This window comes from Schistocerca gregaria, chromosome 6 (genome assembly GCF_023897955.1).
Source record: "Schistocerca gregaria isolate iqSchGreg1 chromosome 6, iqSchGreg1.2, whole genome shotgun sequence".
Classification (NCBI taxonomy): domain Eukaryota; kingdom Metazoa; phylum Arthropoda; class Insecta; order Orthoptera; family Acrididae; genus Schistocerca; species Schistocerca gregaria.
In genome coordinates, this window is record NC_064925.1 from 576,651,645 (window position 1) to 576,665,067 (window position 13,423).

The 13,423-nt window shown below is 44.8% G+C and overlaps 1 protein-coding gene across 2 annotated transcripts in view; it reads left to right on the forward strand.

The window, feature by feature from the left end:
* LOC126279053 (uncharacterized) overlaps positions 1-13,423 on the forward strand; it is a 125,434-nt gene that overhangs the window by 85,818 nt on the left and 26,193 nt on the right. For both annotated transcript variants that reach the window (XM_049979470.1, XM_049979469.1), the window contains exon 3: positions 3,659-3,878. In XM_049979470.1, the coding sequence (XP_049835427.1) occupies positions 3,659-3,878 (220 nt within the window). The remainder of the gene's footprint in view (positions 1-3,658; positions 3,879-13,423) is intronic.

Sequence of the window (13,423 nt, forward strand, 5' to 3'; positions counted from 1 at the left end):
GGCGGCATAATTTTTCTCGTTTGTATTATTATTATTATGTAAAATGTTAATTTCAATATTTGAGTGCAAAGATTACTAATTATGTACAATATAATCTATGTAAGTTTAATGTGAAGAAGAACAGCGGTCACTTGTTCTTCTATTTTTTTTTCCTCTTGTCTGATGTGGTAGAGATCGGACATGTTTGTTAATTGCTGACGAATTTGTGATAATAATTCAATAATATAATAGTTTAAAGTTATTGTTCACCTTTGTTTGTAGAAGGTGAGCCCTGTGTCATGTACATTTCCCTTTAAAATCAATATTCTGAGAAATTTTCATCTCAACAGTTGTAGCCGCCACTGCAGCAACAGACGAAATTACGTGGAATTTTTAATTCACGCATTTAGCGGAAGCGAAGAGATCGCCATCTTAAAACATAACAAGTATTTTTTCCATAGTCGCCTGACGCAGCGGAAGAAAACATGGTTTTTAAGATTTTTGTTTTCAGTTATTCGCCAAGACCCAGAGCCACGGCTCGGACTTCAATTATTTGTTAACGGCGTGTAGTGTTTCCTTTCCTCGGGGTTCTGCCGTGAAAATACAAAATAGAAAATCTGATTGGGTTTTGAATTTTAATGGAATAAGTTACGGATAAGGCGAACTTGGTATTACTGATTGAGATAGTGCTGTAATTTGACCGTGAATGACAGACCGGGTCGGCAACACTACAAAAAGCGACTGTACGGAAATAGCATCAGAAATAAGTGGTAATTTACCTTATAATTCTGCCAGAAACGTAGTATCTATTATAATATAGCCTTCGTGGCTGCATCTGGAATATTTCTTGTTTTTCTTGTAGGATGTCCTTTATTTATTATTCGCTGGCCCTCTTGTTCTCCGTCTGATGAAAATTTCGTAAAGTTGTCACTGACAGGATTAATTTATAAATTTGGCGATAGCCACTGCGAATCACTACTGAAATGACTCGAAGATGCCGTGTGGTCGTTTGGTAATATAGTTTTAATTTCCACTTAAAATCATTCTTTAACATCAGCGCCGAAAAATTCACGTCTTAAACGCATGAAGACAAGATAACAAGAGAGTAATGAACTAGTTGTTAAAACAAGCTCCTACGCAAAAGTAAAAAAAAAAAGATCAAAATTACTTATGACAATTTGTCGTTCTCGCAGCGCTCTTCTTCATGCGCAATCGTAAATCACATCTTTGCTCCGGCGGAGACGCGATGGTCAAAATACCTTTACAGGCGATAAGAACAATTCTCTCGCGTGTGTGGGCAGTTGCAAATTATAACAAAGAACTCATGCTTGTTAAGAACACAAAAATATGATTTCAGTTTTCAATTTAAATGCAATGTGTTTGTAGACTGGCTCATATTAAAGTAAAATTAACGTGAACATAAAGTTTGCCCATCTTAATCTTTATTAGTCAGACAGTTATTAAAATCGTAAATTCAAAAGCATAAATAAAATCTCAAAAATAATTTCAATTCAATTCAAAATCAAATCCAAATCACAATCATTAAAAAGTCTCGCAGCCACACATTTTATTTTACCGCGAGAAGGGGTGTGGCCTCAGACGGGTAAGGATGACGTCATCACTGATGACAACGATGATGTCACCGCTCTACCTCTGCATGTACAGAACGCCAGTGCAAAGGGCAAAGTGGATCAAAGTCGCCATAGACATACTACTGTAGTAAATGACATTGTCTGGTACACTACATCTTCCTACAACTTTTTTTATTTTATTTTTTTTATTTTATCAGTTGCCGTACTAGCAGCGCATGTTCGAATTTGATTTACTTTGATTGGTCCTTTACTTATCGCATTATTTCTTTTTCGCTACTCTAGAGGGAAAATATTGTCAAATTATTGATCGTTTTGACCAAACCTATTATTAAGACTGAAGAACCATTAGCTGCAACCTACATGTTGTCCAAGATATGCATGTGTGTGGAGGCTTCAGCTGATGAGATGTACCTCGCCAGCCGTGTGGAGCCAGTTCACAATGGAGCTCCCACCACTGCCTGCGTCCCTCCCCCTACTACCCCACCTGCAACGGTGCAGGTCAAGTTGTTTTATTTGCACTCTAGACCTTGGTCTTACAGCCCAATTGATTGCAATAAAGTATTGCATCGATACTGGCTACTCTATCCTATACCACAGTGTAAAAATTATAGTGTCGACTTGACAGTTATGATTTCTCGGTGGTGAAGGAAGCAGTGGAAATTCATTCAGCGAAGGATTTATTTAAAAGAGAGAGCAGTTTCAGCCTGGACAAAACACGGAATTCGGCGCTTTATTTTATCAGCTCTCAAATATGTCTGTTGTACTGTTGCATCGATATACTGTAGATGATTCGCAGTAAGCTGATGGCTAACAATTGCAGTGGGCCGGTCGAAGCAGCTTCGCGGGCCTAAAGTAACGTAACACGATTTTGTAACCGTTACTATGGCGACACCTCATTATTGTCATGTAGATGAGTACTATTTTTGCCTACAGTCATTAGCACTTCGGAGTTGAAAGGTTGCAACAACACTGTAAGCTATTTGTGACCTAATGCCGTGTTCAATACAGTATGCATCGAGAGTCTAGTCACAATAGTATACAAACCAAGCACTTTGTCTCGGAACGTCACCTCTGGTCCTTGTGTGCTATGGGGTGAACTGAAGAATGAGATACAACTCGTCGGCTTTGACCAATGACCTCATATTTTAGTCATAAATACTAATTTGTTTCTTTTCGAGCAATAGATATAAGTCGGTTACCTTCTGTGCCGAAGCATCATAATCGTAAACAGTAATAAATTAATGGGTTATTAAGAGATAGGTATTGTGTACTCGTTATTATCGCTGATGGTAATTTCAAATCATTTGTGTAGATCTTTTGAGTTATACTGTTGTCTGATAGTGAGTCATTTCTATGGCCAATTCCTCTGAAATCGACCTGTATCTTGCATTACGTAGGCCAGCTGAGGAATAGGTTACTGCTACTAACGAATGCAAAAAAAGCGACGTACGTAACACTGGCATCCTGTGCCTCAGTTGAAACACGAAGGCTCCGTCCTGTCCTTAAGACGACCAGTATAGGTCTTCATTAGAGCTGCAGAGGCCGACTGAAGTGCGCTACACAAATTTTACGTTTGTCCCTTTTTTCGCCTTCGCTAGTACTAGTATCCTATTCTTCACCTGGCCTATACAGCTCAACTTAGGTACTCCATGCCAATATAATGTATATCGCTTTATGCTACGGTTTTCTACTGTGGAAAAAGCGATATGTCACATTACGTTAGAAATGTGATTGTATGCGATACATGACCACGGTCTGATTCTTTGTGCAATAATCGTTTGTTTCTCAACATTCGTCTATGGTTTTAAATCTTAGTGATGCATCATCTGTGGTAACTTGTGTCGTCACTGCTCAAAGGTGGCGGGTTGTATCCCATTCTTCAGTATTCCCGTACTATGTGATCCTTCGTTCAGTGATGCTGCTCTCATAGTAAGAATAACAAACGAAAGTGCTGTATCTGCACTCTGAGTGTTCACTCGGAAGATGGGCGAAAGGTATACGGCCGAAATATCCGTTCAATAACTGTAATTCCAACAGCTACACATCGTTAGTGCGACGGATCACTTGTGAATGTGTTTCATTTGCAGTTTTAGGGTTGGCGTTTGCTGGTGGGATTAATTACAACGACGAGGCCGATTTGGAGGCAGAAGGCGTGCAGCAGCGGCGCCTGGAGCGGCTGCTGGTCTACACGGAGACCCACACGGACGAGGAGCTGCGCACGCACGACGTCATGCTGGCCAAGATCGGCCCCACCGGCTTCCAGTTCGACGACTTCGTGGAGCCCATCCACTTCACCGACCAGCGGCGGTAAGGCACGCCTAGCACCAGCAGTAATAGGGGCACTTTCATCCATCCCTGGATGGGAAAGTTATTGGATGGGTTATTTAGCTTTTCGTCAAACCAGGAACGACTGTGTGCGGCCCTGCGAACACGACTTCCGTCGTGTTAGATGTAGCAAGTGTCCACAGCATACTCTTCATGAAGATGCAGAAGAAAGAGCGACACTTGGCCACCGAAATGTTGAAACAAACATCCTGGTTCATGTGGTCACGGTAACCGGAATGAGTTGGTCCAAGTCAGATAACGCAAAACACTGCTAAAACACCATACATCAACATCTGCCCTCAAATAGAACCCCCCCCCCCCCGTCCACAAGCTGAGGTGTATAGGCTTCACTGCGGCAACACGTCTTCCATCATTTGAAAAGAAGCAAAACCACTGTTCACCGGACCACCACCACACTAAACGCCTCCAGCCAGATGCCGGACTGTTTCAGTTTAGTTTTTCCCATTGAAGATGTACAGCTTTGTTTGGAGCTGTGAGTAATGGCCTTTTGCGTGTAACCGATTCAAAATGTTCATTTCATGCAGGTCACATCGGAGTATTCGTTGGGAACTGGTTGAAATGGAGCCGCATTCACTGACAGTAGCAACGTTTGTCAGTTGTGAAACGAGTCGTCACTGACAAACCACGACCCTCGCCTCTGGTCCCTGTGAGAGAGGCGTGCTTTTACGACCACTGTTCTCAGCCAGTGTCACTCCGCTATGAGTGGCGCACCATCCATTGTGCTCGAGTTGGACGGTCCACGACAATGCGCCAACATATCGGATAGCTTCATTCACGGCACGGTCACGGGCACATCCAATCACGACAGCTCCTTTCTGCCTCTCTGTCACGTCTCAACGTCGGGTCATGTAACTGCCCCGCTTCCACACAGCCAGAATCCACGTATACGTGTACACCATTTCGGTAACGTGGCCAGAAGGTGGCAGTCAACTGTTGGATTGATAAGTCCTTATATCATTGCTATTACACCCGTTTAACAGAATCCATATGACGATTGTACCGAATGCTAGATATCTCTGTTGATATGAGGTGTGTCAACGATTGCAAAGATCGAGCCGCTAACACTCATCTCAATTCATTATTCATTTTTTCCGACAGATCCGAAATCTTATTTATTTATTTTTTTTTTTTCAATTCATGTAGAAATGACCTGTCAAGCAACGGAGAGGGTACGTATCAGGCATTGTATGCTTTTACAGTTTCACGACGGTAGTCACACAATACTTGCAATACTTGCTACCAAGAACATTTGCGATGTTTAGCAAAGGGCGTTAAAAGTTCGCAAATGCCAACAGTGGCTTTCTAAATTCAAGTACAGTAATTTTGATCCTTCCTTCCCATATCGATCAGGACTTCGAAAGGTGATAGACTATGACATGGTAGTGGAAGCGAATCCGTATCAGACAATAGAGGAACTATCAAACACTTTTAAACAAACTTGGTCGATCATCCAATAACATTAGAAGCAGACTGGTAAAGACAAACAAAACTAAGCGATCTGATCCGATGCTTCAGCGGCACACTTCAGAAGAATTTCTTAATTGCTTCTTTAGAACATGACAAATAGGTCTTCTAAATAATCCAAAACGCTTAAGGAAGTGGTTCCCGCCCAATGAATCGCCACGAAGTACGGCAGCCAAGTTTACACCAGAAAAAGGCACTTTCGTTTGACTTGTGGAGCATTCGTGAGGGCTTTCATTCTGAGGTGCTGAAACCTGGACTATCTGTGAACACAGACCTATACTGTGAATCACTGGCTCAAGTAAATCAATCTTTAAGTGAAAAGTGTCTAGCGGTTGTCAACAGAAAAGGCGTTATTCTGCAACACGATGATGCAAGAATGTACTGCGCAAGGCGAACCCTTTAAAAATAATAATGAATTTGGCTGAGAGGTATTGCCGCGCCCACCACACTCGCCCGATATTGCGCCATCGTATTTCCATTTATTCCGATCGCTACAACATTTTCTAAGTAGCAGGCACTGAAAATATTCACACAAGACTGCAAACGGCTGCTAAGAGCGAGGCTGATGATATAACTGATTAAAAGTAAAAACTTGTTAACATTGCATCTGTTTAAATTAAGTTACCTTCCGGTCCCCTTGATATAACATAGGAAAAAATCTGAGCATGCAGCGTATTCACTGTTGGAGTTCAGTCTAACTGGGATTCTCTCAGGTCTTGGGACAATGTCCGTTATAAGTGTCTTGTTGGCAGTACCGGTGGTGCTTAAATGGGTAACCCTCACTTGTGAGTGCGAGCGGTGGTCAAGCATTGGCGCGACTCTACCATCATGTGTAAAAACTTTTTAAAATGCGAAAATTAATATTTCGGCTTTCTGTCAGCAGCTTTCACTTTGAATACTAGACGTAATCACGCGATGTTAAATTGAAGGTTTAGACCTGCCATTGACATGATGTACTACCTGAGCTTCCTAGGATTGTCTGCTAGATTTTTCCTCAGGATCTGACTTATCTTGTATCGAAAGTGTAGTAGTCTGTGAGCGGCATATTTTCCGAATAACCCAAGGAGGTCTTTGTGTCATTCATCAGAGTACTCGATACACATTAGTAGTAGTATAGTAGGATTTGTAGGACACTTTTCATATCAAATAGACATACAAATTAATTAAATTATCAATTAATCACCCTCAAGCCGCGACCAGAGCCCACTGCCGACCACACTGCCCGCACCCCTGCTCACCCTCACCCACCCCCTGCCCCACCCACCCAAGCCCCCAAATGACGTCACACGTTTTCTCAGCTGCCTTCCGCCACCCCCTCCCACAACCTACCCTATTGAAGGGAATTTAGAAATTTGGCGGGTATTTACTTTCCCCAGGGCTGTGCTGGCATCCCAATCTACCCCCACCCGGATATTGGCGGGAATTTAAACTGGCAGAATCCCCTCCAGGACTTGAACACTGGTCCTCCTGGCTGAGGGCCCAATTGAACCCCCCCCACCACTAGCACAATTAAACAACCAGGCGCGATAGTGGAACTGACGGGAAATTAAAACTGGCGGTCCCTTTCTGGGACTCGAACGCTCATTCTAATGGATGGAAAGCCCAAGTGCACCCCCTAACACAAGGAAACTGTCCAGATGCAGGAGAGGTAGGTTAGGTAAGTGTACTTTATTAATTTTCGTCGTGAAACTGATGCAAATATCAAACCTGGTGACATAATTAATCACAAAGATCAGGCCAAATTACACAACTATATTCATGGCGCTACACAGGAACGACATAAAATCGTAAAACAACTCAAGAACTGATGATACCATACAACTGGTGTTATCCTGCTGGAAAAGAATTTCGCAATACCACTCGAAACTAGCGACGGACACACTCGCAGTATACCCTACACTTACAAGCTGGTGGGAAAAAGGCTGGGCTGCAAGATACTATCTTTGTTCTTTTTGGTGGGAAATATGTTCAACTGACAAAATGCTGGTGTTGGACAGAGAGGAGTTTAAAAAGTGTACTACCTCTAAGTGTACAGTACTGATCGCTGTATGACGTCAGAGTTTTCTACAGATGCCTGATCAAAAACCATGCTGCAGCCCAGGTAATCGAAGCCACTACATGATAACACAACTGATGGAAAAAAATGCATCACAGATTTAATTACACTTTGAACTTGTCGTTAAAACCCAGCATCCATATTTAACAGGCCATAATGCAGGACATGTACTGGGGAAAATCGTCATCCTAAAAGACTGCAAAGAGGGCAGTAGTTGAATGTGAATGCTTCTCGATAGGTGTCCACAAACTGCCGAAAATCGAGGTCCCCTTCCTCCCTCTCTCCACCCCTCATACCCTCCATCCACACACGGCCAGCTGCTCCGCAGAGCTTCCTTCTCATAGCTTCCCTGTGCCATCGCTGCCCGCCCTTTGCTGCCATCCTCTGTGGTGGCTGGCCACACTCGGGTTTCCACCACCTGGCCACCACCTTGGTGCGAAGCTCCTACGCCAAGACAATAAAGTGCAGCTTGTTTGTCTTAAATACAGCGACAGAGGCGCCACACAACCCCCCCACCCCACCCCCCCCCCCCCCCACCCCCCAGCCCCGACCCCACTCAGGTAGCGGCTCTGTCTGGCGATCGCTCAAAGCACAAGTGCCCCTGCTGTCGCTAACTTTGCGACACTCATGATATGCAGCATGCCCTTAAGACGGCGGTCCTAGACAACACAAAAGGGAAATAAGTATCATAACCCCACCCATCTGGAGAACGGGCCGCAAAACTCGGCTTTCTACCATCTATCCTCCACCTTAAGGCGATGCTCCTATGCCAACACAGTAGCCTGTATAGGCGGCTAAACAGTGGTAGATAAAAAGGATGGCCGCCTCCAGTGCAGCCTGTTCGCCTACAGTGTAATGACACAGCCGCCCCTGACGGTTAGGGAGCGCAACTGCGGTGGCGACCTCAAGTGGACTAGGCAGGCGCCAAACGCCATTGGTGAATCATGTTCATGCAACTTTCGTACCTCAAAGCAAGTTACCCCTTTTTTCTCAAATCTGTCTCCTGAGGCTCTCACACACCAAGAACTCCAGTGCTGTTGTTAGACAGTCCCTCTGCATCTTGTAACTGCTCGTAAGTCTCTGCCCTGCCATCCCTGCAGCTTACTCAGTGTGCTCATCCCAATTTAAGTCTGACCTGTACGGAAGTCAGAGAGCGCTATATTTAAGAAAAAATGGTTAAAATGGCTCTGAGCACTATGGGACTCAACTGCTGTGGTCATCAGTCCCCTAGAACTTAGAACTACTTAAAACTAACTAACCTAAGGACATCACACACATCCATGCCCAAGGCAGGATTCGAACCTCCGACTGTAGCAGTCACACGGTTCCGGACTGCGCGCCTACAACCTATGTTTAAGACATCTGCATCCTGTGGGAAGACAGAACGAGCCGTGTTAATGTGACAGGAGCGTATTTTGACCACTCGGTGGAAATGGGAACATGGTGTCATAGCTCCTCCAACCATGTACAGTGTGCAATGTCAGCGCCAATCGAATCTTTCCCATGCAACATGAGGTAGTAGAAGAGACAGTATGAGCAGTTGCAGTGGTGTTTCTTGTTGGGAAAATTAGGAACACTGCACATCATGCATGGCATGGGGTAAGGACGAAGACTTTGCTACTGCATTGCGACACATCTCCAAACTACATACAGGTAGTCTGAAGGAGGTCTGTGTCTCTCAGGGTGCATTCATGTCTATCAATCAAATGTACCAGGGGATCAAAAAGTCAGTATAAATTCGAAAACTGAATAAATCATGGAATAATGTAGATGGAGAAGTACAAATTGATACACATGCTTGGAATGACACGGGGTTTTATTAGAACTAAAAAAAAAACAGAAATGTTAAAAAAATGTCCTACAGATGGCGCTTCATCTGATCAGAATAGCAATAATTAGCATAACAAAGTAAGACAAAGCAAAGACGATGTTCTTTACAGGAAATGCTCAATATGTCCACCATCATTCCACAACAATAGCTGTAGTCGAGGAATAATGTTGTGAACAGCACTGTAAAGCAAGTCCGGAATTATGGTGAGGCATTGGCGTCGGATGTTGTCTTTCAGCATCCCTAGAGATGAAGGTCGATCACGATACACTTGCGACTTCAGGTAACCCCAAAGCCAATAATCGCACGGACTGAGGTCTGGGGTCCTGGGAGGCCAAGCATGACGAAAGTGGAGGCTGAGCACACGATCGTCGCCGAACGACACGCGCAAGAGATTGTTCACGCATTTAGCAATATGGGGTGGAGCGCCATCCTGCATAAACATCGTACCTTCCAGCAGGTGTTTATCAGCCAGGCTTATTTCCCTTTTGTGTTGTCTAGGACCGCCGTCTTAAGGGCATGCTGCATATCATGAGTGTCGCAAAGTTAGCGACAGCAGGGGCACTTGTGCTTTGAGCGATCGCCAGACAGAGCCGCTACCTGAGTGTGGTCGGGGCTGGGGGGTGGGGGGGGGTGGGGTGGGGGGTTGTGTGGCGCCTCTGTCGCTGTATTTAAGACAAACAAGCTGCACTTTATTGTCTTGGCGTAGGAGCTTCGCACCAAGGTGGTGGCCAGGTGGTGGAAACCCGAGTGTGGCCAGCCACCACAGAGGATGGCAGCAAAGGGCGGGCAGCGATGGCACAGGGAAGCTATGAGAAGGAAGATCTGCGGAGCAGCTGGCCGTGTGTGGATGGAGGGAATGAGGGGTGGAGAGAGGGAGGAAGGGGACCTCGATTTTCGGCAGTTTGTGGACACCTATCGAGAAGCATTCACATTCAACTACTGCCCTCTTTGCAGTCTTTTAGGATGACGATTTTCCCCAGTACATGTGCTGCATTATGGCCTGTTAAATATGGATGCTGGGTTTTAACGACAAGTTCAAAGTGTAATTAAATCTGTGATGCATTTTTTTCCATCAGTTGTGTTATCATGTAGTGGCTTCGATTACCTGGGCTGCAGCATGGTTTTTGATCAGGCATCTGTAGAAAACTCTGACGTCATACAGCGATGAATACTGTACACTTAGAGGTAGTACACTTTTTAAATTCCTCTCTGTCCAACACCTGCATCTTGTCAGTTGAACATATTTCCCACCAAAAAGAACAAAGGTAGTATCTTGCAGCCCAGCCTTTTTCCCACCAGCTTGTAAGTGTAGGGTATACTGCGAGCGAGTCTGTCGCTAGTTTCGAGTGGTATTGCGAAATTCTTTTTCAGCAGGATAACATCAGTTTTAGGGTATCGTCAGTTGTTGAGTTGTTTTACGATTTTATGTCTTCCTTGTGTAGTGGCACGCATATAGTTGTGTAATTTGCCCTGATCTTTGTGATTAATTGCATAATTAGGATCAATCTTTGTGTCATTTTCCCGGCCAAAATAAATCAAGTACACTAACATAATCTTCCTCTCTCTCATCTGGACAGTTTCCATTTATTAGGGGGTGCACTTGGGCTTTCCATCCATTAGAATCAGGGTTCGAGTCCCAGAAAGGGCACCGCCATTTTTAATTCCCCGTCAATTGTTAGCGCCTCTGGTGGTTTTATTTTGTTGGGTGTAGGGCGCAATTGGGTTTTCCACTCAAGTGGACTAGGGTTCGAGTCCAGGAAAGGATACTGCCAATTTTAATATCCCGACATTTCCCAGGTGGGTGTAGGCTGGGATGTCAGCACAGCCCTGCGACAAATAAATTCCCGCCAAAATTCGAAATTCCCATCAATAGGATAGGTTCTGGCAGGGGGAGGGGTGGGGTCGGAGGAGGGGGAGGAGGAGGAGGGGGCTGGGGCACACGTGGATCTCAGGATACATGTGACGTCATCTGACGGCCGGCAGTACACAGTCGCCTTCCAACAGCACCAGCGGTGAGCCGGCCGGCGTGGCCGAGCGGTTCTAGGTGCGAACCGCGCGATCGCTATGGTCGCAGGCTCGAATGCTGCCTCGGGAATGGATATGTGTGATGTCCTTAACTTGTTAGGTTTAAGTAGTTCTAAGTTCTAGGGAACTGATGATCACAGATATTAAGTCCCATAGTGCTCAGAGCCACCATAGGTGAAAGTCTGTCACAGTTAAATCAGGATAGCAAGGCTGCCATTCCCTTGCCGCAGTGGTAACACAGGTTTCCGTCAGGTCACCGAAGTTAGGCGCTGTCGCACTTGGCAAGAAGCTGGACGGGTCACCATCTGAGTTTTCCGACTGCTGTTTACACGCGGGGTGCACTCAGCCTTTGTGAGGTCAACTGAGGAGCTATTTGTTTGAGAAGTTGCGGCACCAGTCTCTAAAACTAACAACGGCTAGGAGAGCGGTGTGCTGACCAGCTCCCCTCCGTATCCGCATCCCGTCACGCCTACAGTCTGAGGATGATGCGGTGGCAGGTCGGAACCGTAGAGCCTCGAAAGCCTGTTCGGGTGGTGTTTGTTGTGACGCTGCCGTTCAACACACATGCGTTTGGAAATTATGCTTACCAAACGTTTCAAGGAAAACGTGCAAGGTCTTGCTGGATGTATGGCTTGTCATGCCGTCTTGTCGGAACCAAGTGTCGATAATGAACTTCGAGGGCTTGACTACAAACAACTACGAGCACGTTCGGTGTCCCAGGAGTGCGGACGTTTTACAACGCCTGTTGACTTTGGAGTAGATGCACTCTGGCAGTCACAATGAAGTGTCTTACGCAGGTCACTATTGTTCCACGTGCAGGAATTGGATATCGCCTCTGAATTCTGATATGCTTACGAAACGCACGTTAAACGCTCACGACAAATTCGCCGTAGCGAAAACAGCACTCCACCGCGAACTTACCGTGTTGCTTCGATCAGCACCACGCGATTGCTGACCTGTATGTGGGATGAAACTTGATACTCCGCACTGCTGATAGACATCAAAACATCGCGATACTCCCATGCGTGCTCCAGCTGATTATTACGGGGCCTCCCTGCGAGCGACCCTCGCACCTCTTGGGAATAGCCTGTCCAACGCTTACACCCTGCAGTAGGAAGGACAGTGTCACCAGCGGGCTGCAGCTCTTCTGGACAGTGGCTTAAACACCTAGCAGCCAAGAGCCGCCGAAAATGTCTACCATATGGATAGCTCCTTTGTCTGTTTTATTCTGTTTTAAATACGGTTTCAGATGTTCCTGATCCGTATTTTATTTTACATTTTAAGAATAACTTAGATATTATTGTAATATTTCTTGTATTTTATGCTTGTCACAAGAAAAGAATGTCTTGTAGAGGATGGGCGAATCTAGAGCAAAGTGTAGGTACACTTAGTTGTCACTACATAATACCCAGATTTTCGGCATTATACCGGGTGATCAAAAAGTCAGTACATATTTGAAAACTGATTAAATCATGGAATAATGTACATAGAGAGGTGAAAATTAACACACATGCTTGGAATGATACGGAGTTTTATAAGAACCAAAAAATACAAACGTTCAAATAATGTCCGACAGATGGCGCTTCATGTGATCAGAATAGCAATAATTAGCATGACAAAGTAAGACAAAGCAAAGATGATTTTCTTTACACGAAGTGCTCAATATGTCCACCATCATTCCTCAGCAATAGCTGTAGTCGAGGAATAATGTTGTGAACAGCACTGTAAAGCATGTTCGGAGTTATGGTGAGGCATTGGCGTCGGATGTTGTCTTTCAGCATCCCTAGAGATGTCGGTCGCTCATGATACACTTGCGACTTCAGGTAACCCCACAGACTGAGGTCTGGGGACCTGGGAGACCAAGCATGACGAAAGTGGCGGCTGAGCACACGATCATCATCAAATGATGCGCGCAAGAGATCTTTCATGCGTCTATCAATATGGGGCGTTTTTTTTTTTTTTTTTTGTTCTAATAAAACCCCATGTCATTCCAAGCATGTGTGTCAATTTTTACCTCTCTATCTACATTATTCAGTGGTTGATTAAGTTTTCAAATTTATAATGACTTTTTGATCACCCGGTATTTAGCGTGACAGCGCATGAAGATTTGTTCAGCAAATGCTACCAATA